The sequence below is a fragment of the Heliangelus exortis genome, chromosome 22, assembly GCF_036169615.1.
Source record: "Heliangelus exortis chromosome 22, bHelExo1.hap1, whole genome shotgun sequence".
Taxonomy (NCBI): domain Eukaryota; kingdom Metazoa; phylum Chordata; class Aves; order Apodiformes; family Trochilidae; genus Heliangelus; species Heliangelus exortis.
Window position 1 is genome coordinate 6,740,114 of NC_092443.1, and position 21,360 is coordinate 6,761,473.

General features: G+C 47.8%; 1 protein-coding gene and 1 long non-coding RNA gene across 4 annotated transcripts in view; one reads left to right on the forward strand and one right to left on the reverse strand.

Annotated features, from left to right (window-relative positions):
* Positions 1–11,243, forward strand: part of MAPKAP1 (MAPK associated protein 1) — an 86,629-nt gene extending 75,386 nt beyond the window's left edge. For all 3 annotated transcript variants that reach the window (XM_071766246.1, XM_071766247.1, XM_071766248.1), the window contains 3 exons: positions 193–330; positions 8,883–8,980; positions 10,627–11,243. In XM_071766246.1, the coding sequence (XP_071622347.1) occupies positions 193–330; positions 8,883–8,980; positions 10,627–10,752 (362 nt within the window). In that variant the 3' untranslated portion in view covers positions 10,753–11,243. The remainder of the gene's footprint in view (positions 1–192; positions 331–8,882; positions 8,981–10,626) is intronic.
* On the reverse strand, positions 10,018–13,314 carry LOC139806528 (uncharacterized). Its single transcript, XR_011730270.1, has 2 exons — positions 12,043–13,314; positions 10,018–11,613 (listed from the first exon to the last, which is right to left on the reverse strand). It is a non-coding gene; the product is annotated as an uncharacterized lncRNA (long non-coding RNA).
* Positions 13,315–21,360: the final 8,046 nt, after the last annotated feature.

The following is a 21,360-nucleotide window of genomic DNA, read 5'->3' on the forward strand; positions in this document are numbered from 1 at the left end:
AGAATAGAATACAGATTATCAATGCAGCTTGATAACCATTTGCTTTTGGTTTCAAAAGCTCTTGTGCTTTCAAAAAGCCCAAAAGGGCAATATGCTTTCATCCCATTTAAGATTTATAAAGTGTGTCAAATGGCTGATATGAAATCACTTAAACAGATCACTGTTGTGGCTCTCCATTCTTTCTCATCTCAGGTATTTCTGGAGACAAGGTAGAGATAGACCCTGTTACTAATCAGAAGGCCAGCACTAAGTTTTGGATTAAGCAGAAACCCATTTCAATCGATTCTGAACTCCTCTGTGCCTGTGACCTTGCGGAAGAAAAAAGCCCAAGTGAGTAGTCCTTTTTATTTATGTTCTCTCTCTTCTCTCCCTGTATGTGCTAGGTGTCCAAAGAATTATTACTGCCGTGTCCTTTTCTTTCTATAGGTGTATTTTATTCATTATAGGATGTTTTTAATCTCACTTGATTCTGTTACAGAGAAGACAACATAAACAGATACACATTTTATGAGTATCTTTTTAATGCTGCTCACAGCTAATGGCATCATTACAAGTGTTTCTTGCACACTGTCAGTAGCTGCTCTCAGCACTGTGCCCTGGTTGTGCCTGGTCTGTGGCCCCACAGCACACTATCCCACAGAACTACCAGAAAACACCCAGCTCAGGCTGCAGTCAGCAAGAGGTCACAGTCTGGGAAGTTCAGAGTGCCACTTCAAAAGCCCAGTGCTTTTGCTTGTTGTATCAGTGGAGTAATGAGAATCTGTATCTGTGAAGCTTGTTTTCAGAAGCACAGGATACAGGATGGTCCCTGGGGAGCTGGGCAATGTCTCCCAGTGGTGCCTGAATGTAACTGTCTACTTTCAAAAAGTAGCTGTGGTTCAAAAGCTCAGGTGGATTTTATGACACTTGTGCTTTTGCAGGGTAGGAATGCTCAGTATTAAGTACTTATCTGCAAGGTGACAGAGAGGGAGAATTATGTGATACATATTTACAGAGGTAATGATCTGTTGAATTCTCTTGGAAGAGTAAATTTATGGCTGCCACAGATTTTATCAGCAATTATTGAACTATATCCTTCTCCCCTCCATTACCCCTTCCTACTACCATGTTCATAGTGTAGTCATTGTCTTCCTTTTCGGTCTCTCCAGCAAGATCTCATGGTCCTTGGGAAGGGATGATCCCAGGGAGAGTTGTCTCTAATGACCCAGCAGTCCAAACTGTAACAGTTGCCTTTAGAGTAGAAGGTGCAGTTTTGTGCTTGCAGGTGTACTGACACCTCTGGGTTTGTAGCCACATTTCATTTCAAATGCAACTCTTTGAATGGGATTGTGTCTGAAAAGCCAGCCTTGACACCCAAGGTTTCCAGCTCATGCTCCCATCAGCACAACAGTCTGAGACCTTCGAGCTGTCCCCAGACACTTCCAGAGCTGTGTCCTGCAGGGCATGGGGCTCCCCAGCCCCCTTGCCAGCAGCTGCTGTAGGAAATGGTGCTTGTACCCAAATCCTGCCATCCCAGGGGCAAATAAGGGACATAATTTTAGTCTCCAAATCGAGTCCCAAAGCAGCTGGGCAGTACCTTCATGTGGAGACTGCTGAGTGAAGAATTGTGGTCACTTCGGAGAGGGTGCTGGCAGGTTATGACACAGGCAACCTTTGAGTGATACCAAGGGGTTTAATTTACCTATTTTTGTGTGGCCGTTAGAAACTTTTCCCATTAAATAAGTGTTCAGTATTATTCCAAAAGGAGAAAATAATTCCCCCCTGAAATCTGCTGACATCTTCCCAGTTCACTAAGGATGTTCCAAGATGTTCCATTATTTTTGGCCAGTAGAAGAGACTTTTAGTGTGACATCTCAGGATGATACATTTTGGAGAACTCTTAACAGCAGATCAGTATCTCTTGAATTTTAAATGGAAAAAAGTTATTTTAGTAGCATAAAGGAATGAAACTCACTGTATTTCACAAGTTTTGTCTGTGATTTTTATCAGCATAGTGATAGATGTTTGTTGCAAAGTTTACATCAAAAATTATTCCCAGATCTTGCTTGAATGAATTATTGCAAAGAAAGAGAGGCTGAGTGAAGATAAGGTCTTTCAGTTCTGCAATATATTTTGTTTTCATGTTTTTGTCTCTTGTAACACAAACATGCTCCATCTCATCTTTTAGAAGTGTTCCACATGTGTGACACCACTTGTACAGTTACACCAGGTGTAAATGCCACAGATGTGTTACTGCACTGCTGGGAAGCCCCAGGTGCTGCTTTGCCAGGCTGACCCCTGGCACTCTGCAGAGGGTGAAAGGTTTGGAGGAGCCTTAGGTTTTAGTGAGGGATGTTGGGAGGGGAGTGTGGTGGCTGTGATCAGCACAGCTGGAGCTTTCTGCAGCGATTGTTCCTCTGAACCTGGTGATTAACACAGTTTAATATCCATGAGCTCTTGCTGCAGATCAGGGAGGTTCCAGAGTGTTTACGGGCACTTTTCTGCAGAAATGTAAAAACAGAAATTGTGTAGCAAATAGTAAAGAGTATCCTGCTTATCTTCTGTGAGTTTTCTCTGAAAAGACAGATTAATGCAGCGAAGCTTTCGTGGTACTTGTGCAAGTGTTAAAGGACTCAACAACTACAGAGAGGACATGTTCTGAATATTTACAGAGGGACTTGGGGTGGTTCTGGCCGGGGCTGCAGCTTTCCTGTGCTGTGAGTTCCCAGAACCTGGAGCTGTGATCAGTGGAAACAGAAAATGAAAACAGAAAGCTTTGGCATCTAATTTGCCATTAGCATGGGCATTGTAGGCAGGAATGGCTGATGATTTTTGTTTGTCCTTGTAGTAGGCCTGGGTCAGCATTTGAATTTTTATTTGTAAATTAAATCAGACTCCCTGAATTTAGACAGAGGGAAGAGGTAATGGCCCTGCTGGCTCAATCAAATGCCATTAGAACCTGAAAACACTGTATATAAACAGCTTGCTTAAATCAGGTTCAGTCTGATTATCACGAGAGATTCTGAATGTTTTGAGTCTTGAAAGGAAGCATCCTATCACTGAGAAATAAGATTTAAGCCTTAATAAAGTAGTTGTCATTTTTATAGCTGAAAAGAGCTTTGTATCTCAATTAAGTGTACATAATATAAATTCTTAAGGAAGCAACATAATACACTTAATACAATTATATCCCTTTGCAATAGTGTAATTTAAAGGAAATCTGATTCTGTTAATGTCTCTTACATTACTTGGACAAGGGAGGAACTTAAGTGTCACTGACCACTGCCTCTTTACAAAGTGCCCAGTGGACCAGGCACAGCAGTGTTGGTTGATCCTTTCCTGGACAGGATTGGTGCTGGGCAGGAGTGGGGAGCCGGCCAGGGCAGGATTCTGTGATAGCTGCAGAATTAGTGCAATTTAATTGATCATGTACTCAAAACACTCAAGAATAATCTTCTGTGATCCTTTTTCTACTTTTTTGTTTTAATAAAGCAGATCCACCTCAGTTGCTAGGTCAAAATATCCTTAATATTAAGGTAGTCTAAACAAAGGTGTCCTCTAGGTCACGGAGTACATTTCATAACTTCAGTTTGTAATTTAATTGCCTGCTTTGCACCCTGCAGCTTAAGATTTCCTTTAAATTCTTATTCCATTGTTGCACTGGGGCTTAACAGAGTGTTAACCTGGTAATAGGCACAGGGCCTCCCCATTATATGTCTCGCTATCGAGCGGTTCTGCATGACTAGTTAAAAAAGATGGCAAGAAGATTAATGAAAGCTGCCTAGTACAGAGGGGGGTAGGTACCTTTGCAAGACTTCTAGCGAGGAGATATTAGAGCTGAACCAGAGCTTGGCTTTTTCTTTATCCCATGACCTTTGAACCTGCCTTACTGTCGAGAGCTGCCAGCAGAGCCGACGTTTTGATTGATGTTGCTACACGAGTCAGTCTTTCCCATTGAATTCTACATCTGCACGAAAATAGCTTTTCTAGCAGTATTCATACTGGCTGTAAGTGATAGCCAAAGTGATGCCTGAAATGCTGCTGCGTAGTTTTCATTTAAAGCTAAAGGTATTTGATGTTTTAATTCAGTATCCAGTTCCTCCAGATTATGTATGTTGGGTAATACTAATTTGATGAATTCATTATTGGGTTGTGAAAGGACTAAAAACATACAGAAAGTGTTGGGAAGGCATGGACAGATTCCTGCTGTGCTGGGAGCTCCAATAGAGATGTTGTACGTTTGCTCAGAGCCCTGCAGTGGAGCCAGAGCAGAGAGGCAACAATTATCCATGTGCTCTGCAAATGGTGCACAAAATATTGTGTTAGTTCCTAATATTCCTGTTCCTGCTGTGAATAATGCAACCTGTGAAATAACAGAAGAAAATTTGTACTTGAGAGGAGACTCAATAGCAGGTGCTGATCAAAAGATACAGAGCAGCTTCAGCAGAGAAAATGTTCCCAAACTTCAGGCTTGGAGTGAGCATCCAAACTGCTGCTCAGGATGGGGCTGGGGGCTTGGGTGGGTTTGGTGTTTGCTGGTAGGATGTGGATGGGAGCAGGAGGGGGTTGGTGGTGGCTTCTCCTGCCCCTGCCCCACCAACATGGCTGCAGCTTATTAATCCCATCACCATGGAAGAGCCTTTTCATAAAAGTACTCTGGAGCACAATCAGGAGCATGCATTGCCTCATCCTTTTAACAAATATGGTTTGTAGCCCTATTAAAAGGGGTCTTCATCTATCCTGTCAAAGCTATTCTGCTGGGGTTTTTTAGTTTAATTACACTATCCAATTAAAACTCCTTGCTGCATTTTGATTCGCTTCTCCTTGGGCTTGAGTGGATATGACATTTACAAGGCTCGCCTTTCAAGCAGACAATGGTGTGATTGATGAGGTGCAGACGCAATGAAGGAGGCGATTGCCATGTGGAAACACTGCTTAGTGCATTTTGATTTATTTATCATCCTTTTTTCCCAAACAAGGTTGCTGGTGAAGAGGTTGTGGGCAACCCCAAGTTCCACCTCGATTTCCACCATTCCCGCAAAAATCTTTATTAGTATTCTGCCTCTGATAATAATTCAAAGAAGACACAAAAGGCTTTGGGGAAAAATATCCAGATGTGTGAATAGTTACCTCAATTTGACATAAAAGTGGCTCTATGCAGCATTTTAATTGCAACTCTGCTCTCAGAGCATCTGGAAAAAAAACATCCACTAAGAGCAATGTTTGATAACAAGCCTGCGGTAGAATGGAAAGTCCTGAGTTGTTGGAAAAGTGATCAGAAATAGCTGCATCTGAGAGGATGGGGAAACCAGCAGGACTGCAGCTATTGTGGTTTTTGTTAACATTCTTATAATTTGTTCCCAGTGCAGCCATACCATGGTTTGAAGGAACTCCATGGGCAGGTCTGGGGGGCAGGCTGGATCAATCTGTGTCCCTAACCAAGCTCGGTACAATACCCCTGGTAATACTGCTGTGGTGCAACTTCTGGGAGTCCTCCTAGGAGAAAACCTGTAAGTTTTCTTCTTTTGGGAGGTTGTCCAGATGGGTGTTTTGATGGTAATGCAGCACTTGATTTTTTTGTAGCACCTTCAGGCACACCCCAGGGTCATGACATCATTTTTGAGGTAGCACATGTGGATTTCAAACAACAGCTGTCCCCAAGGCTTTTAAATTAAATATAGCAGTGGTTGGTGAGCAGAGGTTACCTCATGTCAGGCAGTGTTTTAAGTAAATCTGCCTTTGTACAGAAAGATTGCTTGCGTGTATTTTATTTTCATCATTCCTTGCCTTTTCACTAGTATATTTCTAATTCTTTGTAATCCATGTGAGTCTGTGAGAAGAGATTGCAAGGTTTGATCCTGCTGTCATAATTTCTGAAATGGTGAAAATCTGTGATGTCAAATGATGCCATAAGTATTTCGTTCTTCAGAGAGGTCTTTTTCTAGCTATTTGTGCCACTAATAACTCTTAATTGTTGACTTCTGCCTTATGGCCCTGTAATGACAAAGCAATCATCAAGGTATATTGGAAAATTAACATAAATTTGCATTTCTCAGTGTTTGTTTTCTGTTTTGTCTAATTTATGAATAGTCATTTCGTCCTTCATGTAATTAGTGATTTAATCCAGTACACACTGTTCTAAAGAGTGGCACTGGCCAAAGAGAGGGTTTGGTACAGTTGGAGGTTGGCAGGTAGAAGAGGAGAAATCAAAACCTGAAAGATTTGGTAAAAAAAAAAAATGTCTTGTGCAAATTCATGTCCTTCCAATGTTTCCCAAGCAAGAAATGCATTTTTTAGACTGAAAAAAAGAGTGCCCCAATGTACCAAACTTGCCTTGGGGGGATGTTCCTCTACCAGGACAGAAGCCTGTGCTAACAGAGGAGTTTCTGTCATTTCATTCATCTTCCATAACAGTTTTAGCAGATAAACATAGTTTTGAGTAACATGTACTTTGTGTTGTATAGCTGATTAGTTCTGATTGCAGAACACTGAATTTTCCCCCTGCAGTGGTTGACATCAAACCCTCTCTGTGGGGTTCTGGTTCTGGGCAGCACTGGTGAGTGCTGGAGCTGAACTCTTGTGTTCCCACCCACAACCTCAAGGACACCAACCCGTGGCCATGCAGGAGTCATGGCAGTGAGGCTGTTTGTGCAGGATCTGCATTTGTTTTAATTTGACCATCATGTGCTGCATAGGCCACTTGAGCTGCTGCTGTTTGTTACCAAATATTCTTGTATGAAAATATAAAACCATTGAAGTTCCTATTGATTTCGGAATTGTCAAGGGTGGTGCTCTATTGGAAAGAGGTACATCACGTATTTAAGCACTCTTGGAAATGGAAATCAATCTCACAATTCATAAATTCCATCTGGCTAGAATAGTAGCAGCGCAAAGTGCCAGTTACGGTTTCAATGAACTCATATTTCATGCTGTAAATAGTGTAATGTGGACACGGAGCACATAAACATAATGCAGTAATGGGGCTTTTTACAGAAAAGTCTTCTCAGCGTCTTCCTCTAAATCACTGTCAGGGCACAGAGTGGGTTCCATGCCCTGCCTATGCGGCACCACCCAGCACCGGCACCGCCCCGGTACCCACTGTGCCTTTGGGTCTGTGGTGCTGGGTCCCTGGGGAAGTGGGGTGAGCTCTGCCTCCTGCCCCCAACCCCACTGGGGTGGGTGTTGGCATCTGATGCTCCAGTTGTCACGGGAAGAGCTGACTCCTCACAATCCTCAGACAAGTGCTAGGGATGGAGCTCTGCCTTCTGCTGCTGTCAGCTCTGGGAATGTTCTTGCTGGGGAGGAGTCGATTGCTGGTCTAAAAGAAAGATGGGCTTTCTGGGGGGTCTCCATCAGGTGTGAGGGGGTTGTGATTGATCTCCAGCTTCACACTCAGGTTCTGTTCTGTGGCTCTGCCCAGCAGGCGATGCTGGTGCAGCAGAGCTGGGGGAGCCCCCCAGCAGCACGTGGGTCTCTGTGTCCGATGGGGGCTCCAGCCCCTTACCAGAGGTTTTGTATCTGCACTTTCAGCTTCCTGGAGCAGGTCAGGGTTTGTTTCCCCTGGCTGGGGTGGTTTGGGTGCTGATCTGCACCATGAACCACTTGGTGGACTTCTGAGACCAAAACAGCAAACCTTGTTGGAATCCTTCAGACCATATTTTGTGGCATTTTAATTTTCATTTGTCGTAATCAGTTTCTGTAACTGTGTGCAATATTATATGTCCCAGGAAGGTGTGGCAGCTGCTGGGGCAGGGAACAGGGCACCAGCACTTGGGGAATCATAAAGGTGCTGAATGGAGAGCCAGGCAGGGCCAGGGGTGCAATCATTAACATACTAACGAGCTCACAGCCAGGAATTCCCGCATTTTTAGTACCACCTAGGCATCATTTGTCAAATGATTTAAAGGGGGCTTTTTTATTATTATTAGCCACTTTTTCACTATAGAATTTATATTCGAGATTAGTGCATCATAATGGTATTTAATTAACGTTCCATGATAAAATACTTGCATCTCAGATTTTCTGGCCACAGATCCAAGCATATATCAGTCGCTTTTTGGAAATCTGGAGAATTAGATAATGTAAATAAGATTTCAATTAGCTTTCCTCCAGGAAAGACTTGGAAGTTACAGCAACATGGCCATTTCTTTATGGGTTACTAACTCTGAACTGAATAAATCATGAGACAACTGAGGGACAAGTACCATGTATGGAATATGCTTGATTTTCATTTTGAAGCCATGAATATCCATACAAGTGAAGGGTATTTTCCCTTCCTACACGTTGTGTCTGTAGCCACTCAGGAGAAGCAGCAGGGCAGCCCAGTGCTGCCCAGAGAGAAGTTGCAGTGCTTTGACTGTGGTGATCCCACTGCAGGAGTCAGATCCTGACTGGAGGGTCACATTCCAGCACTGTGGCCGTGCCCTGCCCAGTGGAACAGCTTCCCTTGGCCATGAGCCAAGGGTGGGTTTGGGGGGTGTTTTGGGGAGAGGCTGTTGGAATGATGATTCTGGGGTTAATTGGCCTTTTGTTTTCAATATAATGTTCATCTTCTGCTCATGATGACAACCCAGGGAACAGTTGTGTGGAGGAGCCCTAACGGTGGTGTAGCCCCGATGCTGGGCTGAGCAGGATCTAACCAGCCATGTGATGGATCCTTGTGCTTCCTGCAGTGGGGCTGTGATGGGAAAAGGAACTTTATTGAGGAGAGTTCAGCTGCTCCTATAAGCCACCACTTGCCTTAAATTGAAATGACATGAGAAGCCTGTCAGCGTTTCATTACTCCCTTCTGTCGTGCTGATGGTATGCTAAGATCACCATCTGGGTTTTTCTTCTGTCAGGCACACGAGCTCTGCTGAAACTTTACAGGAATATTCTGAACAATTTTTTTCTTATCTTTGCAGGTCATGCAATATTTAAACTTACATATCTAAGCAATCATGACTACAAACACCTTTACTTTGAATCAGATGCTGCTACTGTCAATGAAATTGTACTGAAGGTGAGTATTAAATTTTAACGTTACCCAAAATCCTGGGTGTTTTAGCACTTGTTCAACGTGGAAGTACTCAGGAGGCTCTGGAAATATATGAAGGGTGCAGTGCCTGAGGACCACAAGGGTGCATTTAACATAACAGGGGAGTTGATGCCTGTTATTCTACTCATTTTTCAAGCAGCCATAGAGCAAGCTGCCTATTTGCATATAATACTTCCTCTTATTCATGTTTCTGGTTAATAGAGACACTGGTTTTATAGGAATTTTATAGGAAACTACCAAATGTTATTGTGTGAAGATAGTTTCCACCTCCAGAGAGGCGAGGAGGTTGTGGGGGAGGCTGCCAGGGTGCAGGTTCTGTGCAGGGCTGGGTGCTGCTGCTGCTCTTCTGTGCCAAATGCAGGTGTTTGTACCAAGCAGGAAGTTTCTTTTTCTCACCCTGATGTTTTGTCCACATTGTTTGCTTTTTTTTGTGGCTCATTACCTAAACATACTGGCTTGCTTTCTGAAACAAATCGTTGTAACACTTACCGGAAGAGTAAATTTAGTTTTCTGGGAGCTAATATTTTGCAGCAATTTAAAATTTAAATGTGGTGATTTTGGCAAGCCATCTGTTAAGTTTGCTTTTTTTTTTCTGTGTGGAGTTCAGAGGTTTGCTGAGTAACTGACATGATAAAAAAATTTTTATTAATAACATAGAAGGTGAGCCTATTTTGGGGTTTTTTTACTTTGTGAACTGTTTGGCTAATTCTTTTGTTCCTACTTTGTCGTAAATAAGCTGCTGTAACCCAGAACATTTGACACATCTGAGACTGGTTATAAAAGAAGGCTAAAAAAAAACAGCAAATTCAGTTTGCTATGAATACTATGAATATTCAAGAGAGAAATATTATTGAACAGTTCTTTTTGTCTTAAGTTGCAGATTGTTTATATAGAACATTTTCTGGTTTCATGCATAAGTTACCAGTTTGTTTTCAATTCCATCAGCATTAGCAGATGCAGAAAAATCAGACTTTTCAAATTAGGCTTTTTACATGATCAAGTGAGAGAGACCAAGGCTTTATTGACCATGAAAATTCCCTATATTTTTATGCCTTTAGCTGTAATATGCAATGAAAGTGAAACACTCTACAGTGCATAAAATTGTGCAAGTTTTAAGCCACAGCATATTAACCAGCTAATGGCAGACCAAAGGGCATTTTTATCTTTTTGATTCTTGCATTAACCTTCCATTAAAATTATCTATGTGATTATCACAAAGCACTGGAGATAATAAATTTAGGGAATTGCAGGCTTGTTAAATATCATTTTAAAATGCTTTCATCAAGTAAAATGTGCCAAAACACAGGGCAGCAACAAGATTGGCTAAGTGTGCAAACATCGTCAGGAAAGAGTTATTTTTACTGAAGCTGGTAAGGTCTTTTGTAGCTGCCCTGTGCTACCTCACAGCAGCACCCTGGGGCTTCCCCACCTGCTGCAATCACCCTGAGGTTTGGGTGGCAGAGGGATGCTGAGCTCTGGGCTCAGCATCTCTGTCTCCAGTGATGTTTTGTTGATGGACACTAAAGGCTCGCTCGGGCAGGGGGTGTGAGGGTCCCTGGGCTGTCCCCCAGCAGCACTGATGACATTAAACACCCTTTCCTGTCTTGCAGGTTAACTATATTCTAGAGTCCCGAGCGAGCACAGCCAGAGCAGATTATTTTGCTCAGAAACAAAGAAAACTAAGCAGGAGAACAAGCTTTAGCTTCCAGAAGGAGAAGAAGTCGGGACAGCAGTAACACCTGGCCTGGAGGAGAGCCTGTCTGCCAAATTCAGAGGCGGAGGAAATGTTCTTCCCACCCAAGCCAGGGGGAGCCAGGACTGTGGGGCTCCTGCTGCCAACAGGCGGGAGCGGCAGGCGAGAAATCTGAATTATCCCGTCCCTGACGGCTGACAGATTATCCCTCGTGGGTGATGGGAAGTCTCCCCTGTGACAAAAATAAAGAGCCATATCAGCTGGAAAGAAGACTGTTACGCTTCAGGTTCCTTTGATTAGAAATAAGAGAATGACGTAGACTGGCATCATTTAATTACTGTATTATGTACAATCACAAGAAGAGATGTGATTACATATTATTTCACAGCCTGGTTAAAATAAATTATATACATCTGTAATACACCCACATACACACAGGTATTGCTTGTGACATGATCAAATTTTAAAAACAAAATGTAGGACAAATGTATCCATTTTTACTATTAATAAACAGATGTAATCTTTTTCAAGGTCCATATGATGCACAGTTCTTTTGGGGGGAGGCTGCAGTCCCAGATGGTTTCACTTCTGTTGCTGAAGTGCAGGAGGCAACCGTGAGCCAGGGAACAGCAGCCGTTGCAGGGGAGCAATTTGTGAAGAGCCGTTGAGCCAGTCAAGTGTGTTGTGGTTTGTTTTGTTCAAAAATATTTTTATTTAACTGTGCTTTTCAGCTTTGCATACCTTTTATTAGAAGTTCCTTGCTGTAGTCAGCAACAGTGTTTTGAAAACCAGGGCAGCATCAGGGCAGTGGAAGGGAGAGCATCCTCCTGCCCACATCCGCTGTGGTCCACGCTGCTCCGTGCTGGGTCTTTTCTTGCTCTCAGACATAGCCTGCACCTGAGGACTGAGACATGCCTTCACTTTAATATTATTCTTCAAACATAAAAATTAAGACCTCCTTTGTACTGGGATTTGTAACTATTTTGGCCTTGTCCATCTTTAATACATCAGGGAACACAGGAACGGGATTAGTGGGAACCAGAGCTGCATTTTTGGTTCAGGTCACCAGAGGTGTCTTTCATAAATCTCTCCAAGTCGTTGAAGCTGGAGCTCTCTGTGCTGCTGCTGTGAATTTTGTAACAAGACAATGCCCCAATCCCAGAGGCACTGAGCTGCAGCCGGGGCGCGGGGCTGCAGGTCCCTGGGGCTCCTCCTGCCGCAGCCTCACCTCTTACAGGGTCCTACCTTGCTTTTGTATAGAGAAAACTTTCTGAGCCTTAACAAGTAGTTTAGGAATAAAACGCTAAGGCAGAGAGGTCTGTATGTCACTTACCTGTTGCATTTAGTTCTTGGGTTTTAAAACTGAGCCCTCCTGGTGTGGGTGCTGCCATGAGAGGGAGCGCTGCCCACACCGCCAGGGCCAGTCCTCACTGTACAGTCTTCCATGGTATCTGCAAAACAAGAGAAACAATGTTTTATAGTATGATATTAATTTTTTAAAGTATTTTATATGTGCAAATGCAGCACACATGCAATGGGGAAAAATCCCTCAAATAATGCAATGTAAATGCCTCCTTTAACCAACTTTGTGAACTATTTAACATTAAAGTTGTTATGTGAATGTTCTTTTGCCACCCAGTTTTGATTCTTTTTAATTGAACTAAGAGATTGCCTATGTTAGTATCAGAAACTACAAAAATCTCCTCCTTGTTTCCATGGGCATAATGTTGTTTTTCCATGCGTTTACATTTATTTATTCTAAGTGGTTATTCAATACCTGCAGTATTTGCTTTCCGTAAAGCCTAAAGCTTCACATAATAAAAAAAATTTCTCTTCTCCGAGCTGTGGCCCACACCCCCCATCTGGACCGAACACAGGTACACCAGCTCATAAACCACCTTCCACTCACTCCATGCTACCTGCAGTCCCCTCCTAGAGCTGGGGCAGGCAGCGTGTCCCTGGAAGCGTGGGCAGGGCAGTGGGAAGGGACGAGGCTGCTGGAGGATGCTCCTGGGGTTTGGCTGGTGTGGAGCCTGTGGGGAATTTATTTGCTCCAAAAGCTGGAAGTTGAGTTTGCTTTCAAAAATCAGATCAGTTGAATAGATGGAGGAAATCTTCCTTAAATTCTGGAGGCAGACAGCTCTGCAGGAGCCGAGCAGTCTCTTCCTCAGCACAGACATTTCTGCTCTTTAGCATTTGCTGAAAGAGTTAAACCCCAGCTCATGGTTGCAATCTGTGTGCAGCAGAACACAGATCCATCACGGGCTGGTCTTTCCCTGGTAGTTGTAGATTTAATTGATTCAGATGGGCATTCAACTGGGTCAGGAAAGCAAGCTGTTCCTTCCATGCCTTGTTGCTGGGCTTGGGCAGAAGAGAGTGGCTGCCGGCTCACTTAACCAGGATGACTTCTCCCTGGCGTGCATTGGTCACTGTTGGAGACATCAGAGATTCTCTGACTTGTGCAGTTGGAGAGCGATCTGGCCTGCACATGCACCTGAAGTTTTACATCCGATTGCTCCTCTTGGAGCAGAGCATGCCAAAAAAAAAAAACAAAACAAAAAAAATCACAGGCACAGACCTAGGGAGTCAGGGAGCACACGTACAGTGAGGGCAAATGTAGCAAGACGAACCTCTTTTAAAAGGGCACGGCGCTCCAAGGTCCAACCAGGTGTTCCAGCAGAAACTCACGAATAGTGCTCTATTGCCCTCTGGGCTGACCAGCCTGGATCAGTGCTATTGCTCCAAAGGTGGCTAACCTTCCCCCTGGCTTCCTCAGGAGTGAGCTTTATTGGCCCCCTAATCCTGCTCATGTGCAGTAGGGGCCCGCCCTAATCAGGCACAGGTGGGCTTAACACAAGCTCATGCCCACTGCCTGGCAATTAGTGGCACCTGGTTGCCTTATTTCACTACAGGCAAACAACTGGAGATGGTTCCCAGCACAAACTGGAGATCCTGGCCTGACCAGAGCTCTTGAAGGTCTCTGCCAAGATTTGCCAAGAGCAACCCAAGGCAGAGGCTCCTTTGGCTTTAGGCTGGTGGGTACCTGGTGCTTCGGGAGGGCTCTGGCAGCGGCAGCAGAGTGGAGATGCAGCACCCACCCTGCACTGGGACAAGCAGGCAAAAAAATACCATACAGCCCTGGGTGCAGCCCTGAGATTAATGGGGGGAGTTATTTATGGAGACATGTTTGTAATGGGCCCATGAATTTCATGGAAATGCGCTGCTGCGGCAGTGTGTGGGATTGGGTGCTGCTGCTGCTGCTGCTGCTGCTGCTGCTGCTAAAGTGATGTCCCTTAAATCACAGCCCCACACAGCGTCCCCAGTGCCATGCTGGGACAAGGACAGAGATACAGACAGAGCTGTGGGGGCACAAGGGCCCAGTGTGGGGGTGTCCTCTGCCCACCTGGGTGCTGCTCCTTGGCACCACTGTGGTGCCCATGGTGGGGCCTGGGGCCACCAGGAGCGGCCGAGGCACAGGGAGGGCCCAGTTGCCCCTACTACTGCTGCATGAAGGGTTGAGCACTGCCATGGTTTATCCTCCCCACACACCTCTGCTTAAATGCAAAACCAAAAAAAAAAAAACCCAAAAAAAAACCCCTCAACAGGGTGTTGCTCACTCTAAAAACCCTAAGCATGATTTGTGAACTCTCACAGCCTTGGTAATCTCATCAGAGTAATGGGATTATATTTCAAATCACCATGGCCTGTTCATTACACATTTAAACTCCTTTGACAGAGGAAAAGTTAAATAAAATGTGTGCGTCAGCCCTGGTTGACTTTCCCAGTTCTCTTTCTTGATTAGACAAACAGATGCTGAGCTCCAAAATGAAAAAATAATGTGCTCATTTATTCATTTTTTTGACAAGTCACAATAGATTTTTTTGCCTCCAAATGGACACCTTCCCCAGGCAGGATCATGGGGGCAGCAATGGGCTCCAAGCCAGAGGCCATGGCCATGTTGGGCCACAAGTGGTCATTTCCACAAGGATGGTATCACCAGTGGGTAAATCTCTCCAAGGAGCTGAGAACAGCTCTGGTGTTGCTGCTGCCAGCAGCAGTGTGGCCAGGCTGGGTCAGCCCTGCACCAAGAACCCTGACCACAGCACCATCTGGGGTTCCTGGCACCTCCTGCTCAGCTCTGCTCACCCACTGAGGGATGTCCTGTGAGGTGGTGCCAGGACTGCCAGGCCATGGAGATGGCCACAGTGTCACCAGAGCTCCTGCCCAGGCACAAACAGGAGAGAAGCACCCATCCCATGGGAGGTGCCAAGGCTGCTGGTGGGCTGGGCTGTGCTCCCCACAAAAGAGGGCTTCACCCTAGGGAGCACTGGGGCTTCACCCTAGGGAGCACTGGGGCTCTATTAGGGAGCTGAAATGCCAGATAATTAGAAATACAGCAGCAAACACCATTATTGTCAGGAGAATGCAATCGCATACAGTAATGAAGCAATTATTAATGAGCAACTGCAAGGCTGTCATTAATTTAAGCTTTTCAGGATCACAGACAAAGGCAAGTTGGATGTTCAAGCACAGCCGGGGCTTTACCCCAGGGTGGGCTGGGCAGAGGGGGACAATACCCCACACCCCAGGGTGCCCCACCCGGCCCCATTCCTCAACCTGCATCACCCCCCCTGTGCCCCTTCGGGCAGCCTGGCCACGGCTCTGCAGGGGACAGTGCTGGGGACAGGGGGGTGTCCCATGGCAGCACAGAGAGGTGCCAGGGGGTGCAGCCGGAGCTGCTCCTGCAGCAGCGCAGCCGCACAGCAATCTGTCAGGCACTGGGGCTCTGCAATATGTACCTCATGTCTGGGCTGTCATCGGACATAATTCCTCCCTGCTGGCATATTGCTGATTTGTGCATAAGTGATGCATGCAATCCACCTGAGCTCAGAGTCAGGGGTTTCTTGATCTGGGGCTGTCAGGGCAGAGTGTTTTAGTGCCTCCTGCGATTAGCTGGAATTGACAGTCCCTGAGAGTGGGGAATTGCACAACAGGGGAATTAACAGCCAGGGACTGAAGTGGAGTGTGGCACTCGTTTAATCTGCAATTTATCAGTTTACGTGGCTTCTTGTCGCAGGCAGAAGATTACACTCCAAAAAAGAAGGCTCCTTTTTTTTTTCTAATTTCCCCTGACAAGGAGAGGGAAGAGCACTACTCGGCAGCTGACACCTATCCTGGCTCCCCCTGGGTTACTAGCCCGTGCCGAGCTGGGCACAGCCTCCCCAAGGGAGATCCATGGCAGCCCTGGCCACGGCTGAGCAGCCCCTTGCCCACCCCCCTGTGGCAGCACAGCTCATGCCCTGGCCTCTCCCTGTCCCCATCCCTGTCACACAGATTCTGCCATGTTCCAGTCACACCTCTGGGTCCCCTGACAGTCCGATGGCAGCCCCACACTGGGATGTGGTGGGATGGTGTCCAGGTGCCAACACCAGCCCCAGTGGGGGCTGAGGGGCTGCCCATGTCCTGTGCCCCATCAGCACATGCCAGCAGCACACAGCTGGTCCAAGGGAGAGCCCGGGGGGCTGCAGCCCCCACCACTGGTGGGCAGGGAGAGCAGGAAACATGGCCATGCCTCCCCAACCCCCCCATGCTGCCCGCGCCCAGTGTGATAATATCATTAGAGGCTGATAATGGTTTCCAGGAATGCTGTAGCCTTTCTGCGAGGTGACAGCCTGTAAAGGCAGCGTGACAGATAATGTATTCTACAAGGGTACAATAATGTGACTCTGAGCACATTAAACTCCTTTAATGCGGGTGACATACACCTTCCTCTTAACATACATTATCATCCCAGGGGCACACGTGGCACACAGCAACATGGACCCTCACCTTGCCCTGCTCCACAGCACTCCCACAGCTGGCACTGGTGCTGGTACTGGTGCCAGTGTCAGCGCCAGTGCCTCTTCCAGTCCCTCACAGTCCCCCCCTAAACAGGATTTCACTCACCAGCCACGTTCTTCCTTCCCCAGTGTGAGGAGGTTCAACCACAGGATGCAAATGCTCTTGCTGCGTGCAGGCGATCTCCTTGGCCTTCCTTGGCGACTGCTCTGATACTGCAAACCTTTATCCAACCTTATGATATCAAAGATTACTTATAATGAATTAAATACATTTTTAGCAGCTTCTTTCCAGGCTTACTGCCACACTTCCACTGCCACTTCAACTTAATTAGGGAGGCCTTGCTAAAGAGATGGGAATAAATGCATCTATAGAAAGATATCTATGTATAACTGAAGAAAGCAGCCACCACAGGTCAAACCAGTACTTTCAATTTATTGCCCTGGTACTTTCATTTGTAAATAGCTTTGCCTTGCTGGTTTCTAAGTGCAAGGCTAATGTTGAAGTGCTTAAATTAATAGTGACGCACACCTTTCATTATTGCTATTAAATTAGGTGCTGGGCTTTGATGGATTCACTTGTTGCTGAACTAAAAGCCTTATAGATGTGGGTGTGTGAATCCATTTGGTTTTACAGCAAATCTAGGTCTTAATGTCAAGCCAGACAGAGCCGATAGAGTTCCTCCCCAGCACACTCTAATTAGCAGGACGGGACCCCTGTGGCCCCAGCACGCTCCCCTCAGGGCTGGCTGCTGTGGCAGGAGGGGGAGAGGAGCCTGGCAGCAGTCTGTGCTGGCAACCAGGGTGGGGGTCCCAGCTGCTGCAGGGGTCCCCTGCCCCAGTGAAGAGCCTGGGCAGACTTCCTGGCATCATACCTGGCTCCGAAGGGCTCAGTGGGTTGATGCCACCAACTCCTGTGGGCATCATCCCCATGGTGCTGCAGCATTCCCACCTTCCTGCACCCAGGGATGCACTGAAACATACAAGAGAAAAACCAAAGTCCCTGCAGGCACGTGGTGTTATGACACAAAACATCAGCTCTGTCACCTCCTGAGCTATGACTGATGTGTTGGTGTGACACAGCCCCTGTGACACTCAGCACAGTGTGGGGAGAACCTGGCACTGCTGTGTGCCCCTCTGCCTGCACCTGGCAGGGGCTGCAGGGTTCCCTGGGACCCTCATCCTGCCACCCTCGTTTCTCCCTTTTCTCTAATTAATGCTATAGGTTTGCCAGTGGCATCATGAGGAGGGACAGGACAGCTCATCCTCTGGGCAGGGGCAGGAAGGGCCATGAGGATCATTTCCAGCTGCTCTTATGACAACTGGGATGTGATGGGTGAAACTGGGTGGTCTGATGCTGAGGGGCTGTGCTGTGCCAGGGGGCCGGGGGGCTTGTTCCCACTTTTAGTACCTGTTGAAGAACAGCTAAACATGGGTGTATCCATGGAGAACACAACTCACCTTTAACTGAGCACCAAGCACCTTGGAGATGGGTTTGTAGCCAGGATTGCCACGGGAGATGCCCCAGGTCCCAGTGGGTGGCCAGGTCCCTTGCCTGCTGGGTCCACACCTTCCCATGGCTCCTGTTGTCATCTGGACATTCATGCTGGGTGCAGCACCTTTCTGCCCAGCTGCTACTGTGCAGGGTGCCCCTACCCTGGGGGTCAGCTTGACCACCCAATGCCCAGAAGCCTGTAGGGACCCACATCCTGGGAACAGGGATCCCTGCATTCCCCTTGAATGGGGAGGGCTGGGGTGTTTGGCTGTTTGGTTTGGTTTTGTTTTGGGTTTTTTTGTGAGGGGGAGCTGCAGGATCGAGCGCAGCCCATGGCTGGGCTGAGACGCCTTTGTTCTGCAGCGCGGTTCCCACTCTTAGCATGCCATCTTGAGGCCACCGACAGCAGCCCTCCAGCATCTCACAGCCTGCCATCGTCACCACCGTGGCCACCACTGACACTGCAGGACTAGCCCACTGCAGCCCTGCCTGCAGCCACCGAAGGGGCCGAGATCCCTCCGGCCAGGGTTCTCAGCCCCCTCGATGGCTGCAGGCAGGGTTGTCAAAGGTCTTGTGGCAGAACATCCATCCACGGGCTCTCCCAGCAGCTGGCATCAGCAACCAGGTCACCATCTAGCCTGAGGGACCAACATCCCTGTGTCCAGACCTGGGGGCAGTGACATCTGTTCCTTGTAGCTTCCCTACGGACAGTGGGATGCCCAAAGCAGCCAAAATAGGGGCAGTGGGAGAAGTGCTGGCACAAGCTGATGGCATCACCCAACCAGCTGACCCTCACTGTGCCCACGTGAGCATGTGGGGGACATGAGATGGTGGTGGTGACAGGTCCATGGCCCACCTGGGACACCTCTACCAGCACGGGCAGTGCCAAATACACAAAATCCTTTTCCTCCTTGCTCTTTGTTTTTTAAGGATAATAAATTGCTAATCAGCATCCGCCCCTTCCTTAGTGTCCTCTGCAGCATTGCTCCAATAATTAATTACAAACTACAATACTGATCAGCTTGCGTGTACTCAGTCTGCACTGACAATCATTAACCATAATATGAAATTTATAATGTTTAGACGTGGAACCTGGTGAGACAAACTGCTCTGCTTTTTTAATCAGTTTTATGGGATGATATAATGCATTGATCGACAAAGACAAGATACAGCACATGTTCCTGTGTCTATAGCCATGCAACCCTATTAATTTAGATTTACAAACAGTTGCTTGATTCGGAGGGGAGAAGCTTCACCATCTCGTGGGAGAGGTGCCAAGAGGGGCTCCCTGGGCAGGGGGTTGCCAGGGTCCCAGCTCACCTGGCTCTGGGCAGGGCTGTGGGAGGGGCTCAGGGCAGCCCCCAGTGTTAAGCTGCCTGTCCTCAGGTTTGTCTCGGCCCGAGTGTCCCAACAACACAGTGTCAGGGAGCATGTGCCTGCCTGCACGTCCCTGCCTGCTCCTGGCCCTGCCTGAGCCCTCCCTCCTCCCCCTGAAATGCATCTGTGGCTGAGCCATCGCCTTCCCAGCCAGGAGGGCCCAGTGGCGGCGGGACAGCTGGTAACCATATTGGTGTGTCTTGGGCTGTCATATCACATTTGCACGCCTGCTCTTGCTCTGCATCCGGGGAGGCCAGGGTGGAGGTTTTCAGGTCAGAGGCTGCATCCAGCACAAGAGGAAAATTCTCATTTCCCCACCAAGACTTTAACTGTGAAGTGGCCCAGAATGGGTTCCCCTACCCACCAGCAGCTTCACACTGCAACCACCCCAGCAGCTCCAGCCCTGCGCCAGCAGGCACAGCTCACCCCCCATCCAGGACACCCCAGGCATCAGTGGAGGCCGTGGATGATAACAAGAGGGGCTGTAATTAGCACTGGGTAGCAGAGTTTTATGGCAAGTATGTCATGTCAAAAAATTTGGTTTCATTCTTCTAATTTAGAAGTTTAATAAAAGTAACTGAGAAGCTGTGGAATACTTAGGCTTGTTAGGCATTTGACTTAATATTACATGACGTTTTGATTAAAAAATTAGCTCTATATAATATCAATAGAGCACACATTAAAAGGATTAAGAATTGGCTGACTGACAGGTCTCAAAAAGTACTTGTCAATGGGGAATCATCACTAAATGATGATGTTCAACATTTTCAGCCACAATCTGCAAGTAAATATGAAATCAGTGCTGATAAGCTTAGGGATGGGCACAGATGAGCAGGGAGGTGGGAACACTGCCAAGAGGGAGCCATGGGGGCTACAGGGGGGCTGAGACAGTACCCAGAGCCAGTGACATCTCCACCTTGCTGCTGGGGAGAGCTGAGGGCGGCCAAGGCCTGTGAGGGATAAGTGAAAGTTTGGTGCTGTGGCTGTGCCACGAGTGCCAGGGCAGGGGCAGTGGGCACAGGACTCAGCCCCTGGCCTTCACTGATCCCTCCATAGATCGACATTGCTGCTGCTGCAAAGGTTTAGGCAGTACCTGTGAGCCTCCACGACGCACCCCACACCGCACCCACACCGCACCCGCACCTCCCCAGGTAGCCGAAGCCCCCAGCAGCCGCCGCCGCAGGGTCAGGCATCGCGGTTGTGTGTGATGTACGAGCAGGGAACTCACAGCTCACCCGCAGCTCCGCTTCGCACCAGCCCTGCGCTGGGAAGAGCAGCAGCCACCTCTGCTGGATTGCGGGCAGGGGCTGCCGGGAGCCACCCGCGACCCCTCTGCCCCTGCCCGAGTCCCGCAGGCGGGATGTGGCTGAGCTGTCGAGGGGACGGAGGGGACAGTGCCAGCCGTGCCGGCACCCTGCGGGGACAGTCGCCCAGGAGCATCGGGAATGCAGCTCCGGGGCTGAGCCACCGACTGCTCCCGGCTCTGGCCACGGCCCTGCGGCTGCTTCGCCGCTGCCGGCTGCAGCAGACGTGGCTTTTCAGAAGGCAAATCATTGTTAGTGCAGGAAGTGTGCCTAACCCACATTAATTCCCAATTGTGAACGCTTTCAATTAGCGGCTGCAAGAACTCAGCCTGCTGGATGTGTTCATTAGTGACACGGCCTCGCCGCTCGGTGACAAACCGCATGACAAACCTGAGGGACGCGGAAGGTCCCGGCGGCGGCACAGAGGGAAGAGGAGGCAGAAAGTGAGGGGACCCCGGCTGCTGGCATCGGGCAGGGACGCGCTCAGCTGGCAGGGACCCGGGAGATGGCAGAGTCTCCGCGTCCCCAGGGAGGGGCCGGAGGAGGGGGGTGCAGAGCGCCCGCCCTGTCCTGGGCTCAGCACATCCATCACCGGCAGAGGCGATGCTGAGCCCTGGGGCCACAAGTGCCGAGTCCTC